Source organism: Mauremys reevesii, linkage group 1 (genome assembly GCF_016161935.1).
Source record: "Mauremys reevesii isolate NIE-2019 linkage group 1, ASM1616193v1, whole genome shotgun sequence".
Classification (NCBI taxonomy): domain Eukaryota; kingdom Metazoa; phylum Chordata; order Testudines; family Geoemydidae; genus Mauremys; species Mauremys reevesii.
Window position 1 is genome coordinate 189,709,821 of NC_052623.1, and position 25,311 is coordinate 189,735,131.

General features: G+C 42.6%; 1 protein-coding gene across 2 annotated transcripts in view; it reads right to left on the reverse strand.

Annotated features, from left to right (window-relative positions):
- The window catches only part of PTGFRN (prostaglandin F2 receptor inhibitor), a 95,750-nt gene extending 72,636 nt beyond the window's left edge, over positions 1–23,114 (reverse strand). Inside the window, exon 1 of one of the 2 annotated variants that reach the window (XM_039519824.1) lies at positions 22,967–23,114. In XM_039519824.1, coding sequence (XP_039375758.1) covers positions 22,967–23,015 — 49 coding nt within the window. In that variant the 5' untranslated portion in view covers positions 23,016–23,114. The remainder of the gene's footprint in view (positions 1–22,966) is intronic. The other variant, XM_039519813.1, reaches the window with a different exon arrangement.
- Positions 23,115–25,311: the final 2,197 nt, after the last annotated feature.

The window sequence follows — 25,311 nt, forward strand, 5'->3', positions numbered from 1 at the left end:
AATTTTTGGGAAATACAAATGTCAAACCAAACTGTAAATATTTGTATACAAATTTTCTGACATTAAGATGTCTGCCAACTAGAATTTACAGGATTAAAATCAGAGCTGTTCAATAATAGCTAGTTTGTTATACAGTAGCTACTTGTTATACAGTTATTATCCCAGTTCTTTCCTAAGCTGTTGTGTAACAGGCTATGTCTACACTAGCACTTTTGTTGGTCAAACTTTTTGTTGGTCAGAGGTGTGTTTTTTCACAACCCTGACCAACATAAAAGTGCCGGTGTGGACAGTGCTATGTCAGCGGGAGACGCTTTCCTGCCGACAGAGCTACTGTCACTCTTTGGGAGCAGTTTAATTATGCTGGCAGGAGAGCTTTCTCCTGATGGCACAGAGCAGCTACACAGGTGGCCTCACAGTGGCACAGCTTTGCCACTGAGAGGAGCAGTCCTCTCAGCAGTTCTTTTGAAAGAACACAGCCTGAGAGGAGCAGTCCCAATGCATTTTGACAGGTATGTGTCTATATTTTGGAAGCAAGTGACTATTTTTGTGGATTGTACAGCACAGAGCTTGGGCACTAAATCTAAGCCATTGTCCTTAAAGGACAATTTTGAGATTGGAAAAGACCATCTGGGCCAGTGTATCCACCATCGTTAGGTTTTATCTGTGCATGTGTAGATAAAGAAATGGTCATTATTTAAGACATTGACTCATATATTTTAACCAACATGATTTTACAAAGAACTTTACACCTAGCATAGACAGGGAAAGTCACTTCTAGAAACAACACCTGTCAACCCTTGGCTCCCTCATCACCCAATCTATACTAGGTGGAAGGTCTCATACAGTAAAGCCTCAGAGTTGTGAACTGCCCCATCAACCACACACCTCATTTGGAATGGAAAGTATGCAATCAGGCAGCAGCAGAGACGAAAAAAAGCAAATACAGTACTGTGATAAATGTAAACTACTAAAAAAAAAAATAAAGGGAAAGCACCATTTTTCTTCTGCACAGTAAAGTTTCAAAGCTGAATTAAGTCAATGTCCAGTTGTAAACTTTTGAAAGAACAACCGTAATGTTTTGTTCAGAGTTATGAACAAACTCCATTCCCGAAGTGTTCATAATTCTGAGGTTCTACTGTAAAGTCATGTTAACTAAAATGTGTCAGCCAACATGTTGGGGGAAAAAATACTACCATTTTTCCTGGTCTAGACATGCCCATAATCTCATCTTCCCCCTTTTCTTCTCCAATAAGTTTTCAATCCTCTTTTGAAAAACCATTCAAAATCAGTCCCCGGGTAGCCTGATGTTCCAGCAAGCTGCACTTTGAGTGACAAAAACTGGCATTATAACAAAATAGAACCATCCAGCAGAGCCAGAATATGTGCGACAGCAGCCACAACACTGACCAACCCAAAACATGCATGTCAGGCTCTAGCCTCTCCCGTTCGCCTTGGGCCCTGACTCTCTTGAGCAGCGGTTTCTTCCCCGTTTACATCATCTGTGTTGATGATTGGAGGTGATGAGAGTAAAGCCTCAGAGTTTGCTGGAGGTGCTAAACAAACAGTGAAACAGACAGTGCAGGACCACCCTGGTACCAAGTCTGAGAGTGCTTTTGCAAACTATTTGCCATGAGGCAAAACTGCAGTGACAAGCTGGTGATGAACTAGCGTTCAGACTGTAAATTTCTAGAGAAGATTTTATTGTCTAGGGATCCATCTTCATTGTATTAGTTCGGGGTCCATTTTCACTGTAAAAACAACCATTCTAAGGACCAAGTTAAGGCACAAACAATGAAAACAGAGCATGGTTTGTATAGCATGATGATAATATGTCCTGAGCCATCTCCCCACAAGCAGTTCAGATACCCCATTACTGACAGTTGATATAATATGGGTATTTTGCTATCCAGGGGTATTAACTGACTTGCCCAAGGTCATGCAATAAATCAGTGACAGTCAGGAATACGAAACCAGGAATTCCTGGTTTCCAGCACAGTGTTTATTCCACCACATCATGCTGCCTCCTCACTGATCAAGAAGCCTGAAAGCCATGCACTCTGGCAAAGAAGAAAGCAAATGTGTGATTACTAATTTTAATGCATCTCCTACAAGATGGTACTCCTGTAATTTAATAGCCCTTATCAAAGGGCATTTGGGCATCTTCCTGGTGCAAGGCGAACTGCCACCTCATGTGTACAGTGACAATCTGGAAAACCAACAAAGACTACTGGTTTCAGACCCATTCTCTCACAACCAATGGATCCTAATCAGCACTTAAGAGCCAATTTCAGGTCATGCAGAGCAGCAATATTTAGTATGCTAATCTCCTCAGAGTCTGGATGTCAGGAGCATTGATATCTCTTTGTCCCCCAATCCCAGGCAAGACAGAATCTCTCCTCTCTCACACACACACACACACACACACACACAGAGTATGATTTGAGAGAGAGAGAGACACTAGTGCTCTTCCTGATTTAATCTAAGATTTTTATAACCATTCTGTAACTGAAAGTGGGGACACAAGATATTTACAGTCGTCATTGCTGAGCCTTTCCTATTTGATATGATCTTGACAAAGAGGAACCCTCTCTTGTCTCAGGATAGGCACCTAGAAACCTCACTGCTTAGCAAGAGACATTTTTAATTTTAGCACAATGTGAAAGTGGTAAGTGAAGGACAGAAGTGAGCAGGCTTATAAAAACCTTAAAAAAAGATACACAGGAACAGGTCAATAGCTTTAAAGAGTCTATGCTCCAGACCCCACTGCCTCACAGCACATTTCTGAAGTACTACCAGGTGTTTTTGCAAACCAACCTGTTTTAGGCTGACTGTGCCCCAATATTCTTCATTGTGATCAAGGGACTTGGGAGCACAACATTAACTTGGAGAGAGAGAACAGAATTCTCGTGTTAGATTACTAGAGATTGAGGTTAAAGCTATTTAAATCAACAGGTATAACCCAAGACAGCATTCTTCCTTACTTCACCATGGGACCAGAAAGTATAAGGTTTCTACCTCTTTATGCACAAACTGTGACACACTAGTGTATTATTTATGGCGGCTTAATGAGTCATACTCACATTTTAACTCTAGAAACCTGGGTTTACATGTCAAAGTTCTACCTTAGCCCCTGAGGACTAAACTCTCCTTTATGGTATATCTGGCCACATCACAAAATTCACCATGCAGTTTGGTATAATTAGCCATCTCTTCCCAAGAGGTTGTCTGAATAAGGGAAAGTGTGTTGGCATATAAAGGCTCCCAAAACTTACAGCCAAGTTAGCTGTGTAGTTAACTGGCTCAATCCCTGAACTGCACCTATGGAAGGCTGTGCTGACGGTTAAAAGGAATGCATGGCATGAGCTGCTAACCAATTAAAACAGATGGAAAGAAGAGTCTTTCAGTTGTGTGGGGAGACATGGAAGATGCAGAAGTCCTGCAAGAGAGTGCTAAACTTTAAATGCATGATCCTTACCTGAAGCACACTCCTTACCTGAAGCACACTCCTGCTCCCTGCTATTTCAGTCTTGAGGAGAGAGAAATACCAGTATACACAGAACGAGAGTTTCAAAAATGACTAGTGATTTAAGGCTACCCAACCTGAGACATTATGAAGCCTGATTTTCAGAAAGTGCTGACCACTAACCCTCTAAAAAATTAGGCTTTTTTAAAGATGTCAAGTTACACACACAAAATCACTATTACTCCATTATATTTGATCTGTACGAAGTGTATTATTTCATACAAAGAGGATTAATGGACTGCCAGGCTCACACACAGTACTGCAGATATTATACATGTACTGCTACGGCTGTCGAAAAAAAGTATATATTTGAAAAACAGTATGTGACCATGTAATTTAAGACTGCATCATAAAGCACAGTCACAAAGGAGCTTAGTAAAAGTTGGATGTTTTAAATTAGTAATTTCTTAACTGGTATGCTTAAATATGCAATAAATGTTCTGCTTAAAGTTATATATCCAAGTTGGATTTCTCTCTGCTGCGTCTTCTGGGAACACACTGCATGCTCAACATAGACGACAATGAGGGAGGGAGGAAGGAAAGAGAAACTCACATTCAAGTGCCCATTAATTCATTTAAGTAGATATTTATATGGCCACCATCACCATATAGTGTCCAAGACTGGGAACCTGGAACAGCAACCTAATGCAGAACACATCAATTAGGACTAACTCAGTTTCATTCTCTGTGCCAACAGAGGAGGGGAGCACTGAGGAGACTGAACTTTCAGTGCATGAGTCAGCGGGGAGGGTGAAAAAGGAAGCATGGAATTTTAGAACTCCTTCAAGAACAAAGGGAATGGAGAATCAAACAAACTGGTAAACAGACAGGGTGAGGAGAGAGATTGTAGTAAAGGAGCAGAAAAAAAAAAATGTATAGAATCTTGGACTGTGGGGCCAGCAGAGGAATTGTTTAATATTAGGATGGAGATCATGTTATTTTGTTTGGCTGCTGATATACTTGTAGGATTGTTCTAGGTTGTACTAGTTTGTTCGTCATCCTGCAAACGGAAAGAGAATTCTCTTTATTACAGTTAGGTACATGGTAAGTTGCTAATATTTGTATTATGTAAGTACCTGAAATTGTTTGGTAACTAAAACTGAGAATCAGCTTGTATGTTTATAGGAATCAAGACAGTAACAAAAGAATGCTATTTGCTACAGCCAAAAAAACAAAAACAACCCTTTGCTGCATGGGGGAGGGGGAGTGTCCATATCCAGTCCTTTCTGCCCCAATATATCTTGCTCATCTCTGTCATGTAAAGTCTAAGACATCATAATGCCTGCAGCTTTCATGAGCAAAAAGCTCCAGAACCAAGCTTTACCCAACCACAGAGCATGCGACCAACTGTTCAGGAGCCAGAGGGGATACACCTCATTTGCCTAAAAATTAACAACAAAAATCAGCAGCAGCCCTCCTCATCACCAAAATGAGGGTGTGGCCTGTGACTACTTCAGATCTTGGCAGCCTTATGCTAATCACTATATCCATTCTACAAAGGAATCACTTCACCCATCACTGAAAAGCAGCCACTTCTGACCATAGTGTGGCAGCTGTTAAACAGCGCAGCACAACACTGACAGCAGCTAAAGACAGAAAGTGAAGAACTTCCCATTTAAAATCAAGGGGAGGGGGGTTGAGTTAGTAATTTTCTGCTGTGTTCAAACTGGAATTTGATCAGGACTTCAGGATTAGCACCCCCCGCCCTTCCCCCTCACACACACCACCAGGACTGATGAGAGAAGCAGAAGGGGAAACAATTATAGCAGGGTCCACATAGCAGGGTCCTGAGCTCAGGACCCTCCACAAAAGTCTGTAAAAATAAAGTAAAATGGGAGGGGGTGGGCACCCAATGAATATGATGTACGTTCCCCAGACTTATAAAAGATACTATGAAATTATTAATATATATATTCTGTAAAGCTCTTTGAGACCCTTCTGAATGAAAGATGCTATATAAAAAGCTAATATACAGCCATTATAATCAGCTCCCCGAGCTGGCCCATCTGACTGTGAGTAGCGCTCAGGTTACAAAGGAGTTGCACAATTCTATTGGAACCAGGTTTTCAGAAAAGTGTTTTTGATTAGGTCAGCCGACAAATGCATACATCTGTGCCATCAAACCCAGGGCTAGTTTCTGATCCTTATCAGAATATCATAACAATCGTACCAAGTCAGGGACTCCCACTCTGGTCTTTGTGACAAAGAGAACAGGAGTACGCATGTCTTTCAAAATATGAGGCAAACAACCTTCCACCCCACAAAAGGAGGGGAAAAAAGCAAAACAGAGATTTTCCATAGCATTTACCCAGCACCAACTTAAACTCAAGAGTTGCCTAGCTGCTTCTGATCCTTTGACCTCCCATGCAAAAAAGCTGAAAGCTCTGACCAAAAACATTAACCAAAAAATAAATGATGAACAAACAAGAGACACTGAAACCTGCATGATGTGAGAAAATGGCCCCCTCACTCATGTCCCATGGTAGTATGTATCTGAGGCAGTAACACCCACAAAACCCAGTGAGCTGGAGGAAAAGAGCTATGATATAATTATCTCTTAGAAACACCTGCAACAGAAAAACTTATCAAGTTATCACAGATTTCTGATCATTAAAAAAAAAATCTTTATTTTTAAGCAAAAACAATAACTTTGCATCTAGGCCATGTCTAAAGCCAACAAGATACATGTTGATAGATTTAAAAGCCACAACAAAAAGGCTGACAGGTCCTTCCTATGTAAACCTATTTTAATAAATATCTGTTTTTTCTTCATTGTTTGCAATTCCTGCTTTGAAGCTTAATAGTAAAATTCCTGTTCATTTTCTCTGGTAAATGATTTTTTTATTCTATTGTATCTCAAAGTATGATTTTACCTCCTTGTTTATACCCCAGAATCAGTCATGTTAACACCACCACCTTGCAATAAAGTTTGTTTAATTAATTATTAAACAGTAAATCAGTTATTACTCTTATAAGAGCAATCAAAAAAGTAACTAATAGGCACTTATCTTGCCTCTTGAGAACTAACGAAGAGCTACATTTGTGTGGTCCTAATTAACAAGTCATTTTTTTCTTCCCTAATTTCTCAGCAACAGGAACTGAATTGAAAAAAAAATATTAGTGATCTGAACAACATTTCCCAGGAGATAATACCGCCATCAGATTACGACATTTCAAAATATTCAAATAGAACAGGCTTCATACTGTAAAATATTTTATGCAAGTCGTACACTTTGTAACCTACTAGTTGGTAGGTTTAACTGTAAATCTATATACAAAGTATGTGTTCGTTGCACCAAAAGAGTAAAAGTGCTCACCCTTAGGTCTACATTGATAGACAAAAAGGGGGTGTTTTTTCAATCATGTTAGCTTAAAACATTAATTAAAAAACAAACACCCCTTTTGCCCGTCAAGACACACACCTTGCATTTAGCCAGTTTACAAGGACAATTACCTGTAGTCTCAGTTAGGATATTCATCACTTTCTGTCCTGTCCTGATTCATTTCATGTTACTGTGTTTTTTCACTCTTTTGGTGGGTGCATTAATTTATGGGAGATTCAGTTCCTATAAAGCATATATAATTTTCAGTCAGTGAATGCTTCTAAAGTTCTTTGGGATCCCATTGGAAAGCCCCTATATAAATGTAATGAATTAACTGTTCGTGATCTATCTGGCAGGTGTATCTGTCTCTCTCATTATTATATGTCTTTATAAGTCTCTAATAAAGCTGTTCTCACACTGCATTAGTCAGAGTTAGATTACAAGATCTTCAGAACAGGCTATGTTTAAGTTTGTGAGAGTTACCATATACACAATATAGTCAAGTTTATAAATTCTTTTTGGCAAGAACTACATACATACTTTTATGCACTTGTGCAGTGTCTACCACACCAGGGCCCTAATCGTGACTGGGCATCTGGTTGCTACTACAGTATTTATAATATAAACAATTTGGAAGAAAAGACCTTTGGCCTTAATGAAACACCTTTACTTATACAGTTTGTTCTCAACTTGAAGTGATAATCAGAGCCCTGTGTTTACACAGCTGCAGAATTACTGCAGAATCCACCCTCTGACAGTACCCTGCTCCAGAATCTAGTTTTTTTAAAAGTTAACATTTAGCTCCTCTGGTTGGTGAGAATACCCTCCCAAACACAGACCTAATGTAAACCAATGCAGTCATGAATCTATGCACAGCCTGAGACAGCAGCTCTGAGTCTCAGTCAGTTCTAGTGGGTCTGAACACTGAAGCTAAAGACAGCAAATGTAGTATCCTCGTTACTTATTTCATTGCTAGCTTTAGCAGAAACATCCAACAAACGTACTTATTTGCTTTTGTTGGATGCAGATTTGAGGGTGGAGTGAAGATGCTGGAAGGGATCAAGGGTTGTTGGAACAGGGCTCCAGAAAGCTTTGAAGGAAAACGGAACTCCAGGTCACTTCCACCCCTGCCCAGAAAGAGGAAGGGAAGAAGAGAAGCCTCCCCGTGCCACGAGCTTAGCTGAACCTAGATGGCACTGACACTAGGGTTGCCAACATTGTATTTCAAAAATAAGGGTCTGTTTTCTTAGCACCCTCACAACCCTCCTCCCAATATTATCATTATTAATAATAAATAAAATAAACAAGAAGTATTCCCCTACATTCGCCAAGGTTGCTGTTTTTTGCAGCACTCAGCAACTCCTGATCTTAATATACAGAGATGAAAAAACAGGGGATGTCCTTTGTAACAAGGTACCGTTAGCAACCTTCACGGCAATATGGCATACATTTCCCCAATCCCTTTTTGGATGCCCTCACAACCCAAGTCTTCACCTCATCCCCGTCAGCAGCTTTTGAAGTTCATATCAGAAATACAAATTTAAGCCACAGATTGAAAACATGGAAGCATTAAGTTGAGATAGTCTAAAAATGAAGATTTGGAGCAAACTGCACTTCAAAATAAATACAAGGCATACTGCACTAATACCCATTTTCATGGCTAATTCAAAACCTCTGGTTTTGAGTTTACTTGACGTTTATGCAGAAACTTCTACGTGCTGCCTATTTCAGCATGTATGTGGCAAAAAATATAACTGTAATAAATCAAATTATTATAATTATGGCATAATTTAGGCCTGGTGAGAGAGGGAGTACACAAAACACTGGTCTTAATCCTCAGTAAACAGCTTAAATTCAGCACAGGCCCATGGCTGTCTCATGATTCCTCACCTCTCACATTTTAAAGACAGAATATCACTGCTACGGCTGCTGCCCATAGCAATTTCCCAGGAGAAGCCACACCCAAGAGAGACCAATAAGAGCCTCATCCGTTTCGCAATTCTGGCACTGTGAAGAAAGCACTTTGGACAGAAGCAGTAGATTCAACTGGAGGAAGAAAGGGAAAGCAAGAATAGAAGACAGGATTATGATTTCAAGTGTAGAAACAGATAAATTCTAAAAAAGCCAGATGAGATGCCATTTTCCTACAAGTGCCTAATAATAAAGAGGAAACAGATGAAGTTTCAGAAAGACAGAATTATGTGCCAGATAAGCAAAATTATCACTCTAAATAGAAAACTCTTCAAGTTTCTCAGCAGGCACTATCAGCTTTTTATAAAATCAAGTTCAGCGCATTCATGTCATCTTTTTCAGAAATAGTAATGCAATTTCAGTACAACAGACTGGAATAGATCCACACTCTATTGCATTTATTGCAGAGACTGCTGAAGCAGAGCCACAGTTACAGAGTGACCCAGAGAAACTATAGCTCTCAACAGGTAACATACCACCTTGAGCCAAGTGACAATTATATGCAGGAAGCTGTAGTCTCCATGGACCACAGCAATATATCTGAGCTGCATCTGCTGTTTTACATGATTCTGGAGAACTTGTAAAGCTCCTGCAAGTTGCCACTGCAGTCTTCTACTGGGCGAAGTTTGGGCACCTCTCAATATGGGAAATTATTAGGGGCAAAACGGAATTCTCTATTAACCTCCAATAAAATCATGCATCTTGGAGACCAAGTCTTGACCTTCCCTTTAAATAGCTTACATGTGCAACCATGGCCAATTGCAGCTTTTAAACAGAATTCAAAACACAGAATGGGCCACCTGGAATCGCTTACCAGGTCTCTCCTCAGAATCAAGAACATTGTCAGGTGGGTTTTCTATCATAAGATGATGGTATGTGAACAACATCTCAGAGAAGTTCTTGGGTTTGGGAGTCAGTTACCCCACACTTGTGTGGCTTGTTCAAGTCACTCTTAGCTGCATTTAATGGAAATAATTGCCAATTCACTAGTCTTTCAAATTACTGTATAAATATATAGAAAATAAAACTGTGGGGAGGAGGGGAAGGTGAAGTGCTAGTAAGGGGTACTCAACTCAGTCTTGGACACCAAAGTCCTTTAATTACCCACAGGACAGAGAGCAGGGACAACAGCAATGCAAGCTTTTCCCATGCTGCCCGTTACCAGTGTGCCACAACCATAGCCAAGAGGGACTACCTCTAATAGCTGGGAAAGAAGTACAGTCCCCAGGGCCCTTTCATACTTGGTTTTGAATTAAAGCTTATTTTCTGAAGAAATCCATTAGATCCCTGACTTCCTAGGGAAAGTTTACTACTCAGCACTGGTGAGTAATAGGCAAGGTGACTTCTCAAGATCTGCTGCTTCAGGTTCCCTTCCTAGTACTGCATGAAAGCAGCGAAGCTTGGACATGTCCTCTCTCACCCTTTGCAAGGGCTGTTCCTTGGTGAAGGTTTTCCTACCTCATTCTTCACTTGCAGGGGAAAAAAACCCTCCCCCCGTTTTTGAAACAGCCTATTTTCAGTGCCCACAGTCTGTCACCTTGCTACACTTTTCGTTCCTCCCAGTATTCCCAAACACACATTTGTCAATAGCTGTGTATAACTGACAGACACTTACTTATCAGTACAACTTCCTGTGCCCAGCACTTGGTCAATAACCCAGACAGGTCTACTCAGCCCCCCATTTGTGCTAGGTCTCCCAAAGATATAAGGCAGCCAAACCTCCCTCACCCCCAAACAAGCACTGTTTCTAAGCTACCAAAATAAATTGTCAGGCTTGCTTGCCTTTTTTTTTTTTTTTTTTTTTAAAGGCCGAAAAGAAGGATCTGTTATAGAAATGTCACTGGTCAGAGCTTTGTCACCTGAACAGTTGGTCACCAAAGGAGCATACAAACACATGGACGAAATCTCATTGCCCTTAAGCAAGCTAAAAAGTTAAGGTCCCACATGCCTTGGGTCAAATCTACACCTGGAGTTTGAGGCAAGTCACCTAGTTTCTGCAGCAGACTGGAAAGTCTGCAGCAAATGCAAGTAAATTTGATTTTTTTAAAAACTGAATTAAACAAGAAATGCACAATACTAGCAATGCAGCACTCCATGTTACTTAGACACTAAGGTCCGTTTCTTTTATGCTGACTCCAAAATATTCATTGTGGCATAGGGATTTAGCACTAAAAATACAATTCTTGTCAGGGGACACGCTAGAGGCTTTGACATCTGGGTAGGGGACAGTAGTGGTTTTTTGGTGCCTAGGAGGCAGAAGATGATTTTGCCAATGGGGAGGGAGGTGCATCATCTCTTTCCACCCTCCATTCCTCATGCTATGGGTAGGGTTAGAGCAGACAGGAAGGAACTTTGAACACCTCAGTCCATCCCAGCAGTTCTCATTAGTAAACGTCTATCTCAGTGACCCACTACTCAATACCAGTCACTGTATTCAACCACAGTGGATAAGTACATTTGCTGGATATATTGCTATTATAAGGATCAGCAGTGATATACAGGTCTGTCGCATCTTACACGCATTTAACATGCACGATTTCAGCTTTACACGGTTGGCAAAAACAAAGAAAAAGAGAAAAATAACAATTTAAATACTGTTTCTGTAGCGCGGGCGATTCCGGCCGCCATTCAACTCAATGTAATTTTGACTATACGTGGTTTTCGCTTTACGCGCTAACCGCGGAACGGAACCCCCGCGTAAGATGAGACAGACCTGTAGTTAGTGTTGGGATTTAAATGGTCATCTTCAAGCTTCAGCGTTAACACCCAGATGAGAAGGAGAAACAGGTCACTTCTCACTAAATGATTTTGGGTTGTCTGAAAATCCAGGAAGAGTGCTGGATTGGTTCAAGTATGCTACATATTTGGCAGATATTCTTTGCCAACATATGGGCCAGAGACATTTTTAAAACAAGAGTTTGGAACTATTCAGCAGACTCTATTTTACAGTGGGGGTTCTAAGGCAAATTCCATAGCTAGAGGATACACTGGTTATCATGAAGGGTAACGTGTCAGTGCAAACTACTGAACAGGCCAGTAAGAAGCAGCATGTGTCCTATGTCACATACCAGGGGTCGGCAACCTCTGGCACACGGCTTGCCAGGATAAGCACCCTGGCGGGCCGAGACAGTTTGTTTACCTGCCGCGTCGGCAGGTTCGGCCGATGGCGGGTCCCACTGGCCACGGTTTGCCGTCCCAGGCCAATGGGGGCGGGGGAAAGCCATGGCCAGCACATCCCTTGCCCACGCCGGTTCCTGCCGCCCCCATTGGCCTGGGACGGCGAACCGCAGCCAGTGGGAGCCGCAATCGGCTGAACCTGCCAACGCAGCAGGTAAACAAACTGGCCCGGCCCACCAGGGTGCTTACCCTGGTGAGCTGCGTGCCAGAGGTTGCCAACCCCTGTCACAAACACTGAACCCCAGCTGATGACAACTCTCTCTTCTGCAGCATTCAGTCCAAAGCATGCAGAACGTATGGGAAAGCATCATGGTTCCAACCTGTTCAAAGATTCCCCATGGCCACATCATATCAAGAAAAAAAAGGCACGATGCTATATCCCTGCAGTTTGAGCCAAGGACGGAATGTACACTGAATCGGCTTTAGGCCCATTACTTTGCTGACTGATCTTTTGAGACTGGCAAGGTTAGTGGGAGCTAGCTTGTCTGAGAGTTAAGACCCTGCCAGCCAAGGCAGCTGCGTTCTCCAATGGATGGTCCCAAGTAGGGTTGCCAACAGGCTCTTATTACAAGGCATGTCCCTTATATTTTCATCTCTGAACAACAAGATCGGGAAATGTTGAGTGCTGCAAAAAGCAGGAAGAAATGCCCCTGGCGAATATAGGTGAGTATTGCTTATGGTTATTATTACTGATGATAAACAAGAATAATATTTTCTAAAGCTTATAATTTGGCCAAACTGGGGCATTTTTCAGCAGAAAGGCAAAAGGCACATTCCTGACACAAAGGCAACTTCTGGGCCAAATGTCAAGTCTTTGCTCCAAAGCATGAATGTACGTTACTTCTCAGCTTAGAAGCTGTAAAGATTTTTTTTAATATGAGCAAAATAATCTTGTCAGAAAAACTATTTTTTGCTTAAACTTTCAAAAAACAAACAAACAAAAAAAAAACGATTCAGCCTGACGCAGACACCCAGCACGGAAAATTTCAGCCTGAATGATTAAAGTTTGGCAATGTTATAAGTAAACTTGGAAGGATTTGACTTTTATCAATAAAATCAATTTCTCTGTACACAGCCAAACCAACAAAGAATCTTTCCATCTATAATCACTGAAAATACAGATAAGCAAAGTAAGAAAAACGCTGCTTGAGAACTTATTACAGTTTGACTTGAGGATATTTACTTTTTATATTTTGACATGTGACATTGATCATTTGTGTTTCGATAGTTATAAAGCTTTAACTTTTTGAATCTCAACATTTACTGTCATTAAATATTGTCTGACCCTCCCCTTCACAACTATGAAAAGTTAAATTGATACAAATCTAAAGAAATGCTTGAAGTGTAGATATTAGCCGTCAAAATTATGAAAAACTGAAAAATAAATTTCAGCCAATCCTAGTTATAAATAACTACAACAGAGAATCATAGGGCTAGAGGAGACTGCAAGGGTCATCTAGTCCAGTGGCTCTCAACCTTTCCAGACTACTGTATTTCTGATTGATCTTGCGTACCCCCAAGTATCACCTCACTTAAACTACTTGCTTACAAAATCAGACACAAAAATACAAAAGTGTCACAGCAACTGTTACTGAAAAATTGCTCACTTTCTCATTTTTACCATAGAATTATAAAATAACTCAATTGGAATATAAATATTATACTTACATTTCAGTGTACAGTATATAGAGCAGTATAAACAAGTCATTGTCTGTATGAAATTTTAGTTGTACCGACTTCGCTAGTGCTTTTTATGTAGCCTATTGTAAAACTAAGCAAATATCTGGATGAGTTGATGTACCCCTCCTGGAAGAACTCAGTATTCCCCAATGGATACACGTACCCCTGGTTGAGAACCACTGATCTAGTCTAATCCCTTGCCACGATGCAGCATTGTTGTGTCTAAATCATCCAAGAGAGATGGCTATCCAGCCTCCTTTTGAAAACCTCCAGTGAAGGAGCTTTCACAACCTCCCTAGGCAAACTGTTCCAAACATGGTCTTATACTGGAAAGTGTTAGGCAGCCTGAACTATAGGCACTGCTAGTTGATTTGTGTATAACCAGCTGTGTAGTTTGTCCCTTTGATATATATTCATAGAGTGCCATAGAATTCAATCTAACTAGTTCCCCAGCTATTAATCCTGGTACTGAACTTCACCGGTCAATGAATTCCAAACACCATCATTAGGTCCATTTTAAAAGTAGATTACAGTATTGGCCAACTTTCAGTCTCCCCCTTATTAGTTATTTTTGTTAGTAGCTCAGTTGATTCTTCAGTTCTTTTAGAACACACACATAAATACCATCAAGTCCAGTGAAATTTTGACTTGTTTCATCACTTATTGATACTTCTCTGTGATAGTATTTCACCTTCACTTACCTGAAAATAAGAAACTCCCCAGTAGTTATTTTCTCATCATCCTCTTTGGTAAAGCATGATGCAGTTTCCTTATAATCTCAGATTGCCCCTTCTATAGTCTGGGGATATTATGAACCCACTGAACCTCCCACAAATTTTTCATTTCAAATGAAACATAAAAGTTATATTTGGCTTTGCTTTTTCAAATTTCCTCCTGGCACTTATACGGGCCTGTATTCCCCTCCACAGGCAGAATTGCCAATGATTTCAGTTACACTTTTCCCTGGGCAAGTGCTTTGGATCAGGTTCTTAATCACCAGTTAACGGTCAACAATTATTCTGGGGGGCAAGATGGGAGAGGTAATATCTTCTATTGGGACCAGCTTCTGCTGCTGAAAGAGATACACGTTCGAACGTACACAATTCGTCTTAAACTTGAAAGCTTCTCTCTCTCTCTCACCAACAGAAGTTGGTCTAGTCTCCAACTTCTAGACCTCACCAGCTAGTCTCTCTAATATTGTGGGACAACAATAACGACAATACTGCATAGAACAATTCTGTTCTATTAGCATTGCTTAGGCTGGATCTCCATCTCGATAAACTCCTATACATTAACACAACCATGCTAGGATTCTTCCTCCATTTGTTTCCTTTTTATGTTCTGGAATAGAAAAAAGTCTTCCATGATGCTCTACAGTATGTCTTAAGCAGCCTCCATGACAACCCTACTGTATTGATTCTAATTTACTAACTTCCCCTGTCAGGCTCTGACTACCTCCTTTCTTTTCTTTTCTTTTTTTAAACCCCCTTCTTGAAGTTTATGACATTGCCCCACCTCTTAGTCAAATCTCCTTTAAGGATGTTAAACTTAATTATAGCACCACGGTAGTGACTCCATAGTTAAGATTGTGAGATGATTTCCATTATAAGCCCAACTTTTGAAACCTCATCTAACTCTGAAAAAAAGCTCTATCCTTTTTGCCTTGTCCTGCTTACTCAGTCCAGAGAAGATCCTTTAAAAAAAAATTAAAGTCCAAGTTGAATTAGATAAGCCAGTTTTGAGATATGGAACTTTTAAAATTTAGTAGTTTTTCACTTTTCAAATGTCTTAGGTTTTATCTATTAGGATTTAAAAAAGAAAACTATGTACCCAAGGCTCTAGGTGCCCTCACATTATCATCTAGAAAATCCTATCTCAAAAGCATTTTGGTCTAGAAACTAATAGTTTGTTGTATTCTTTTGACCTCAATGTAATCTGATGCATCAGGACTTTACAGTTAGCTGGTTACTTTTAGAGTTATTCTCTGCAAATATATGAACCTCAAGAGGTTTCTGAAAACGTGGAACTTTTGGACTGAATTGTTAGTGAACACCAAAACGGCTGGTAAACCAGATACCTTGTGCTCCGAAGAGCAAAAAATAAAAGTTGTACACCTATCAATGTCCTGACCAATTCGCTTACACATTACATCCCTTTTCTCCAAACTTTTGTCAGTCTGTCTTTTTATAAGTGAGACAAGATGGATGAGGTAATAATAAGGGTGGAACAGATAAGGAGATAACATGTTGCAAGAGCCCATTCAAGGTGAAACAGGCAGTTAACACTTCTACAGTCAGAGGACAAAGGAGGGTTAGTGGATTGTTGTAATGAGCTGTAAATCCATTGCCTTTATTAGACCATGATTTTTGGTGTCTAGCAGAATTATGAATTTAAGTTCCTAGGCTCATCTTTTGAGGGCAGTGTACAGGTCTCCTTTCACGCCAAGGACTGAGAGGTCAGATACAGAGTGATCATTTTGTGAAAAGCGTTTGCCCACAGGAAAGACGGGGCTTTTGTCTTTTATCATTTTTCTGTGCGAGTTCATTTGAAAACATAGTGATTGTCTCATTTTACCCACATAGTTGTTACTGGAGTATTTAGTGCACTAGATGATGTCTGCCACATACTGTGATAGGCATGTGTAGGACCCAGGGATCTTGAAAGGTGTATTGTGGGAGGTACTGATCATGGTAACAGTAGAGATAAGAACAGATGCAGAATCTGCAGACATGTGGCAGGGGCTGTGGCTGCTTGAGTTGGTGAGTCCTGGTCTGTGGGGAGCCTGCTTCTAATGATGAGCTTGGTGAGGTTGAGGAATTATTTGAAGGCCAGAAGAGAGGGTTTGGGAACAGATTTCCCATCGAGTCTGAGTTGTAATTGTTTAATAATACCCCACATAGGTTCCAGGATGGGGCAGCAGGTGACAAGTAGGGGTGCGCAGTGGCAGGGGATTTTATTTCTGTATAGAAGCAGCTTTTCTCGGTGTATTTGGATGACCAGTTCCATGATGTGATCTACTTCTCCCATGGAGCATCCTTTTTTGGTGAGGCAGTTTTAAGTGTAGATCCCAGACTTTCTCTTCAGAACATATTCTGTGATATCTGAGTGCCTAGCCACAGATCAGAGGTTCTCAACCAGGGGTATATGTGCCCCTGGGGGTACACAGGGATCTTCCAGGGGCTACATCAACTCATCAAGATATTTGCCTAGTTTTACAACAGGCAACATAAAAAGCACTAGCAAAGTCAGTACAAACTAAAATTTCAGAGCAGTATAAACAAGTCATTGTCTGTATAAACACTATACAGTGAAATGTAAGTACAATATTTATATTCCAATTGATTTATTTTATAATTATATGGTAAAAATGAGAAAGTAAGCAATTTCTCAGTAATAGTGTGCTGTGACACTTTTGTATTTTGATGTCTGATTTTGTAAGTAAGTAGTTTTTAAGTGAAGTGAAAGTTGGGGATACACACCACAAATCAGACGCCTGAAAGGGGTACAGGTAGTTTGGAAAGGTTGAAAACCACTGTCATAGATAACATTTCTTACTGCGTCTGGAGTGGTTACTTGACCCGTGAAAGTAAGTGTGGTAATCCGTGGGTTTCTTATATATAGTTATCTGTAGAGCTCCATTATTGAAGCTAATCGTGATGTCCAAGAAGTTGATGCTGGTGTGTCTTTCTATAACTATTTTTTTCAGAAGTGTGGCACATGTTTTGGCAAAAGGCTTGGTACTCTTGGAGTGCTAACGCAGTTTAGATGACAACCCTCACTAAACCACCAAAAAAAGCTCAAGAAATACAATTTATCAAAATGAAACATTCAGCATCCATAAGCATTTTTGTCTTACAAAGTGTGCAGACAATAAGCTCCATGCCTACTCCTGTAGACCCTTCCTGGTTCTTATAAATTTGGGTATAACTGCAACCGCTCTCTAATTTTTTTTTTTACTCTTAAATTATTGATACATATTTTTAATCTTAACTCCATTTTAATGTAGGGTTTTTTTTGTCCATTTGTTTTGGGGAATTATTGAGCTACAAGGTAGTGACTTAAAATTGTGAAATACTCCATTATAAGCCTGATTCTGACCCAACGAGCTTAAATACATATAAAGCATTTTTGACTAGAATTTCTAATGATTGGTCTCTAGACAGATCAGAATAATCTGTACCCTCCTCCAACATGTGACTTTACCAAAAGCACTAAAAAGACTTCTGAAACATTGAAAAGACAATTACATTTTCCACTTTCTAAAACTGAGTTCTTGTAACTGCAGCGCTGTAAAGAAAACTTCCAAATTTGTTATTACACAAATGTGTGTAATAAGGACTATTTTATTTGATTTGAGGGGAAATTTTTTAGAGTTATTAGATGGACCTATGAATGTCTATTAACATTAAGGAGGTACTGCAGAAAATATAGCCCTGCAACAGTATCTATAGAGTTCTGTAAAGTCCATGAAACAAATCATAGAAAAATGGAGTTTTTGTAATAAGCTTGACTTTTACATGCACATGTACCCTTTTTAAAGGGGTTCCTTTCAGTAGAGTATGGCTGCACTTTTTTAAAAAATTGACCCTCACTTTTTATCATACCTCTTGCTCAGGCAGGCTTATACATCAGCAGCAGGGCACTGGGCCAACCACAGCAGTAGCTGCCTGAAGACTACAGGCTGCTGCTTCAAAGAGCAGCAATCAAGGGTGGTGGGAGGAGGGGGGGCAGTTCTAGGAAACAAACATATGTGCTAACTACTTCCATGCTGAACTTTTGAATGGGCTTTTGAGAAACATCACACCAAGGATGGGAAAGGATGAGGATAAGCTATAAGGATAAGGATTTGCCAGCCCGTCAGGTGGAGTGGGAGGACACAAGCAGATATAGGCGAAAGCAGCACTCCCCCCTGGTGAAAGTCAGCCTGGAATACAGGAGAAGAAACATCTTACAACCATGTCAGGGGCAGATTGTGGAAGGGGGATGAGGATAAACAGCTGTGCCTCCCATCTCTTCCTCCCACCCCTGCTTTCCTAACTCCGCCCTCCAAGAACATAAATCAGACAAACAAGATTATGTGGAAAATACTTCCCTTTCCTAAAGATGACAAAGACCGGGCTGGATACTCCCCTCCTGGTGGGACTTTCATCCACCTCTGGGGGGAAAAGGAAACAGACTGGAGTGATGTCCCCTCATTGGTGTTTGGAAGGGTGGGAGACAGCCCTTTTCCCCTCTCTTACTCCAAGTGGTAGAATAAAAGGCCTGCCAGCAGAAGCATACCAGTGAGGTAGAGGAGGAGGATTAGAGAGCTCAGTGCTGGTTTCACTGTATTAGGTTTGGTAAGCTCCTCCATTGCTGAAAATGACTAGAAAAGGCTTGAGGTTGACAATTATAACAATACACAGGTGACTAATTATTGGAAACCTTTAACTGCCAAGTTTGAATTAAATCTTGATTCAAATTATTAATTATTGTAGCAGTTGAGAAACCAAACAATTTCAGGTGAAAGTCATAACAAATAACCCGAGAGGTCCATACCAGAAGGTTTCTGGCAGGGATCTGTAATGCTGGACAGATCTCTGGAATTACAGAGGAGAGGATCTGTTGCAAGGGCTTCTTGGCAATGAAGAACATTGTATGTTTGGATGCAGAGCAGATGTGCCAGTAATGGAACCTGACTATTGTCTCCATCTGCTTCTCCCAAGTTCCTTCTCACACAAATAAGTATTTAAAATTAATTTAAAAAATAAAGCTTGCTCTTATCATGATACTTTTAAATAATTAAGAATGAAAGAGCCACTGGCAGTTATTCAGGGTGCTGATTAAACACACACCAAATGCCAGCAATAATAAAATAATCACAAGATCGTTATTTTTAAAAAATAGGGTCCTATCCTGGATGTTTTTGTTTTCCGAGTAATTTTCATACCGACCAACGGTGTTGGCTTGACAGCCCTGCAGATTGAAAACATGGGCCACAGCAGAGCAAGTTTCCCCTCCCACTGTCCCAGAGAGACCTAAGCCAAAAGAGAGGAGAGTTCAGACCTCACAGCTTCTCTGCTGAGACTGGCACTAATAGGCCCCTCACTGGCAGCTGTGATGGTGGTTGTTTTCATTAAATAGCTATTGGCTCTGCTAAGAATATAAGAGTTATTCCTAATCTGGCAGACAAGTGCTTCAGCCACACGCATCTTGAGCTGCACTACACTAGTGTGCACAGTACAAACCCCTATGAAGGGCACATAAGCAGTGAACAACTTTTCTAAACTCCAAAATCCTTTCCCCGTCGCACATACACAAAAGCTCTCACTGAACGTCAGAAAAATAGTTCTTAAAGGACAGTTGTTTGGTGCAGGGGAAAGATTTTGTTACCTGCATTTATTACACATTTAACTGATTGAAAATGCACCACTGGTTAGCAAAAGCAGAAACTCTGTTCTTCCCAGTATGAAGAGAAGTACTTCCCCAAGTGAAGCCCAGCCTCCCTCTGCTTTAAGTTACCCTCAGCTCTGAGCAGTTTATACCAGAAGAAAACCACGCCTAAACACTTATACCTTCTCACCAGGCAATGTTGGCTCAGGAGCTTCTGGGTAACAGCAGCATTTCTAGCTTTAATAGAACAATCCCCAACATAAGGGAAAAATCAACAAGCAGTTATAACCACCCAGAGTGCTCAAGCAAACCATTCTACGAACACAGCCTTCTAGTCTGCTGCTGGCCATTAGGTCACACTTTAAAGAGACATTTCATTCACATTTTATCTCCTACAAGGGCAGCACTACCCTTCAAAAGCCTTTGGGGCTTATCTTAACCTAAGATTTAGTTTCTAAAGCACCATGTAAATTCATTGTTACACTCAGGGATTTATTTTTATTTTTATTTTTTGGTAAACCCAGACTCCATTTAGCAAAATGCCCGCGCACACACACATCCCCTATGAGGCCCAGAAATAATAGCCTGCTGAGAAGCCCAGCTTACGGGATAGCTCAGTGGTTTGAGCATTAGCCTGCTAAACCCAGGGCTATGAGTTCAACCCCCGAGGGGGCCACTTAGAGATCTAGGGCAAAAATCTGTCTGGGGATTGGTCCTGCTCTGAGCAGGGGGTTGGACTAGATACCTCCTGAGGTCCCTTCCAACCTTGATATTCTATGATACACCTCAGCTGCTTGTAAGGCAGAGCATACTCTGTCTGCAGCCTCAGGAAGACAAAACTAAGAGCTCACATTCAGGAGGTTAACTCAGCAGCCATGAAGGCTAGAAAATGTGTTTTGTTTAAATGAAAGGTTAAGTTCTGTAAAAAATCAATGGCTTAGCACCCATCTGCTACTAGCAATTAATAAAATAGACTATTCAAGTCCTGCATATAATAATGCAGCAACACCTCTAGTACTGCTATCCAATTAAATAGATATAATGCAGCATCATTTCAATACTGTGTGTAATTCTGTTCTTACTTGAGCAATCTTTGGTCTCTACTTAAATATACCCCTACTCCAATACTATTGTCAGCTGCAAAACACATTTAATACGTCTGCAGAAAAATACTTTTAGATTGTATGATCTTCGAGGCAGGAATCATCTTCATTTTTGCCCACTGTCAGTGATAGACTGTCAAAAAATAAACAGTACTACAAAATGTAAGCTAATCAATTACCCAGGGAGCTCATATGTTGTTACAGGTGAACACAGGAACATAACATTTGATGTATCACACAAAATCATTGGACTATCAAGTCCAGTATTCTGGTTTTGGTAGTAGCCAATGCCCAGCATTTCAGAGGAAGCCTGAAACACTCCTATAACGTGCCTTGCCAACTGTGCTTGTACAGGAGAAAAATCTCTTCCTGACTCTGAAGTATAAGATTTCATTACCCTTATCTTGAATAGATAATACTTTTCTACAGTTTAGTAGAATTGGTAATTATTACTATAATGTCAAAGTTAACCCACCTCCTTATACTCTCAGCTACACTCTATATCCCTGACCTCCTATGGAAATGAATTCCACAGGCTGACTATACACTGTATACAGGCTACACTGAAATGCACAAAAGAGTATTTCAGTCTCTTTTTAAAGAGGAGGAAAAAGCAGTATTTTGCATGTCTCATTTATTTTATTGAAGCTGTAAGAGTCATAGGGAGCATACTATCTAGTCTTTAAAATGAATGCCAGTACAGCTAGAGTTTACTGATCTCAATTAACTGCTTTGGGGTTATTTGCTCACACACAGCTTATTTGACAATTAAAAAGGTGTCATTAAATCTACAGAGAAAAAAACAACACAGTATTTAGAGACCAAGGCACAAGCACAGAGTACACCTCCTGTCTTGTCTAGCACTGTCACCCATACCTAGCATAGCTACTCAGGAGATTGATACTTTAATAAGTAATTACAGATGTGCCAAGAGTCAATCAGTTTGGTAGATTCAGAAGGCAAAAATTAGCACCAGCGAGCCTTTGAATGCCAGGGTGGGAGCTGGATTCCCTCCTGAGCTATGCCAGCCCTTTCTACTGTTACCTTGCCTGGTTCCAGTAGAAGGGTTCTGCATTTTTGTAAGCCTAGCTGTCATAGCAAAAAAACGTGAAGTAAAAACAAGTGCTAGAGACATTGCCATGGCAGAGTCAATAACCAAACAATGAGAGAAAGGAACCTGGCAGAGGTTAAGAAAGGCTGAATCATAGCAATGTGCACAGGGCATGGACGCAAGGAAGCAGCAGCTTTACTTTGAACTACAATACTGGGACTAGTAAGTGACCGGAAAGTTCAATGACTCCCTAACCCCCACCCCTTCCAAGAAACAAACGCACCGTTGGGAAGCAGGATATAAACGATCACAGGCCAACCCGTGCCAAGCTCCCTAGCCCAAAGGGAGGGGCCCAAGGTGAGCTTCCCTCAGGCACTGCCAATACGCAAGGCAGGAGAGGAAACCAGACGCGCTCTCAGCTCCATGGATCAATGCACCCCGGGGGGCGGGGAGCGGTAACTCCTCGGGGCTGCGCGCTTTTCTGGGAAAGGGAGGGGAGCAGCTCCAGCTGCAGAGCAAATCCAGGGTCAGTGTCTCGGCGCCGCAAACGCGCTGCCTCGCACAGCTGAGCCTACAGCGGAGCGGGCACCGCAAGGAGCCGGGACTCCCCAGGGGGCACCTCGCCTGAGCCCCCCGCCCCCGGCCGGGCACCTCCACAGCAGCAGCTCCGCGGAGTTACACAGCGGCGGGAGGGGGGGTGTAATATTCCCGTGGGGACCCAGGGCCCGCTCCCCAGTAACCCCCCCGCCCCCGCGCAGGGGCTCACCCAGCAGCAGCAGCAGGAGAAGGGGCGCGCTCCCCACGCGGTGCCCCATGCTGGCCGCGCTGCGTGCGGGGCGGAAGATGCTGCTCGGACCCGGAGCCCCCCGCCCGGCCCCAGCCCGCGGGCACCGACCAGCCGGGAGCCCGCGCCCAGCAGCCGCTGGCCCCGCCGCCGACCCGAGCGAGCCGCGCACCCGCCGCCCCGGCGCCCGCCCGCTCTGCTCCGCTCGCTGCCCTGGTTGGGAGCCGCCCGGCCGCGTCTCGCAGCCAACCACAGAGACAAACTTTGCCAGCCCCCGCCCCCGCTCCCCCTCCCGCAGGTACCGGGGGGAGGTGCTGGGGTCCGGCCCGGCCCCCGCCCCCTTAAAGGGGAGGAGAGAGCCAGCCGCCCGCCTGCCCTGGAGCCCGGCTCGCACCAGAGCCGCGCCCACCCCCGGAGGAGCTGCCCTGCTCCGGCACAGGAGATTCCCCCACACCCTGAGGTAACCCCTGCCCGGGGGGTGCCTGGTCACAGTGAGGGGAAGGGAAATCCTGCTCCATTGAGAGCTTCCCCCCTCCTCTTCTCGCCACATCCCGCCACAGGATGGGGGATCTCCCCTGGAAGGGACAGAAACAGGGAAGAGGGGCCTCTTGGTCCAGGGCTGCCCAGAGGGGAGGGGGGCAATTTGCCCGGCCCCACAGGGGCCCCCATGAGAATATAGTATTCTATACTGTTGCAACTTTTTTTTTATGGACGGGGCCCCTGAAATTGCTTTGCCCCAGGCCCCTTGAATCCTCTGGGTGGCCCTGTCTTGGTCCCAGACATGAGGCAAGCACTGTACCCTGGTCAGTGGGAGGTGCTAGTCCTCCATCTGCCTACATAAACACGCATACACATCATCCCCTCCTGCCTCAACACATATCCTCCCCCTGCCTACACACACACACCTTCCCCTGCCTATACACACACAGTCATCTGCCCCCTGCCTACACACACATACACTCATTTTCCCCTGCCTGAACACACACTTATCCTCCCTCCCCCTGCCTACACACACACACACATACACCCTTCCCTGCCTATACACATACACACACAATACTGACCCTCCTCTGCCTACGCACATGCACACACCCTCCTCTGCCTACATACACACACACACACTCATCCTCCCTCCCCCTGCCTACACACACACACACACCCTCACATACACACACATGAGGGAGGAGGAATTTCCCTGATCTCAGAGAGGTTTCTCTCCTCCTCCACACACACGTACTCTCTGGGTGACACCCCTAGTCACAGAGGAGTCCCCATCCTCTCTCCTCTCACCAAATACATCCATGTCTGAAACGGTTCATTCATCTGTTCCATAATACTTGAGCCACAGAAGTGGTGCCGTGCCAGATCCTCAGCTCCATGTGAGAGGTGTCAGGAATCTGTCCCCTCAGGACAGGACTTCACAGTGTGTTTTGGGGTTATTCCCCAACACCATAAACCAGGGTTCTCAAACTGTGGGTTGGGACCCCAAAGTGGGCCATGACCCCATTTTAATGGGGTCACCAAGGCTGGCATTAGTCTTGCTGAGGCCCAGGGCCAAAACCCAAGTTGCACTGCCTGGGGCTGAAACTGAAGCCTGAGGGCTTTAGCCTGGGTAGCGGGGCTCAGGTTACAGGCCCCCTGCCTGGAGCTGCAATCCTAGGGGTTTGGCCCCTCCCCTGCCTGGGGCAGCAGGGCTCGGCAGGCTCAGGCTTTGGTCTCCCCTTCTGGGTCATGTACTAATTTTTGTTGTCAGAAGGGAGTTGCAGTGCAGTGAAGTTTGAGAACCCCTGCTGTACACCAAGCATCTCCCCATGAGCTTCTACCGTCTTTTGGGAGTTCAATCAGTACCTTGATGGATCCCCACAGATTTAGTGACAGGCTTCTGCACAGCCTAGTCATGCTATCTCTGCTGTCTCATTTTTCCCTGGGCTAGTTAAATTATTAAGGACAATTAAATTATTGAGGAAACCTGATTGAGGAAATATTTCTTGGACGCTAGTATTTTGGACACTATCTTCTGTTTCAGTTCCTCTGCCACAGTACAAGTTGTTTCTCATCTCTCTTCCAATTATGCTTTATGCCTCCTGATCCCCACCTGGGTTACTGATTATCAATTGTTTGGTAAGAGGAGCCTGCCTCAGGTTTGCAAGTTTGACTGTGCAAGGATCTTCAGCAGTCTAGCTTGTTGGGTTTGTTTTTTTCTTCCCAGTGCTTTGTGCAATCGACTGGTGTTTTAGGTTTTGAGTATTCTTTGGTTTGATGCCAGACTGTTTGCTTCTCTGCTCAGGACGTTAGTATTGTTGAGACCCGGGTGTGATTATAGGAAT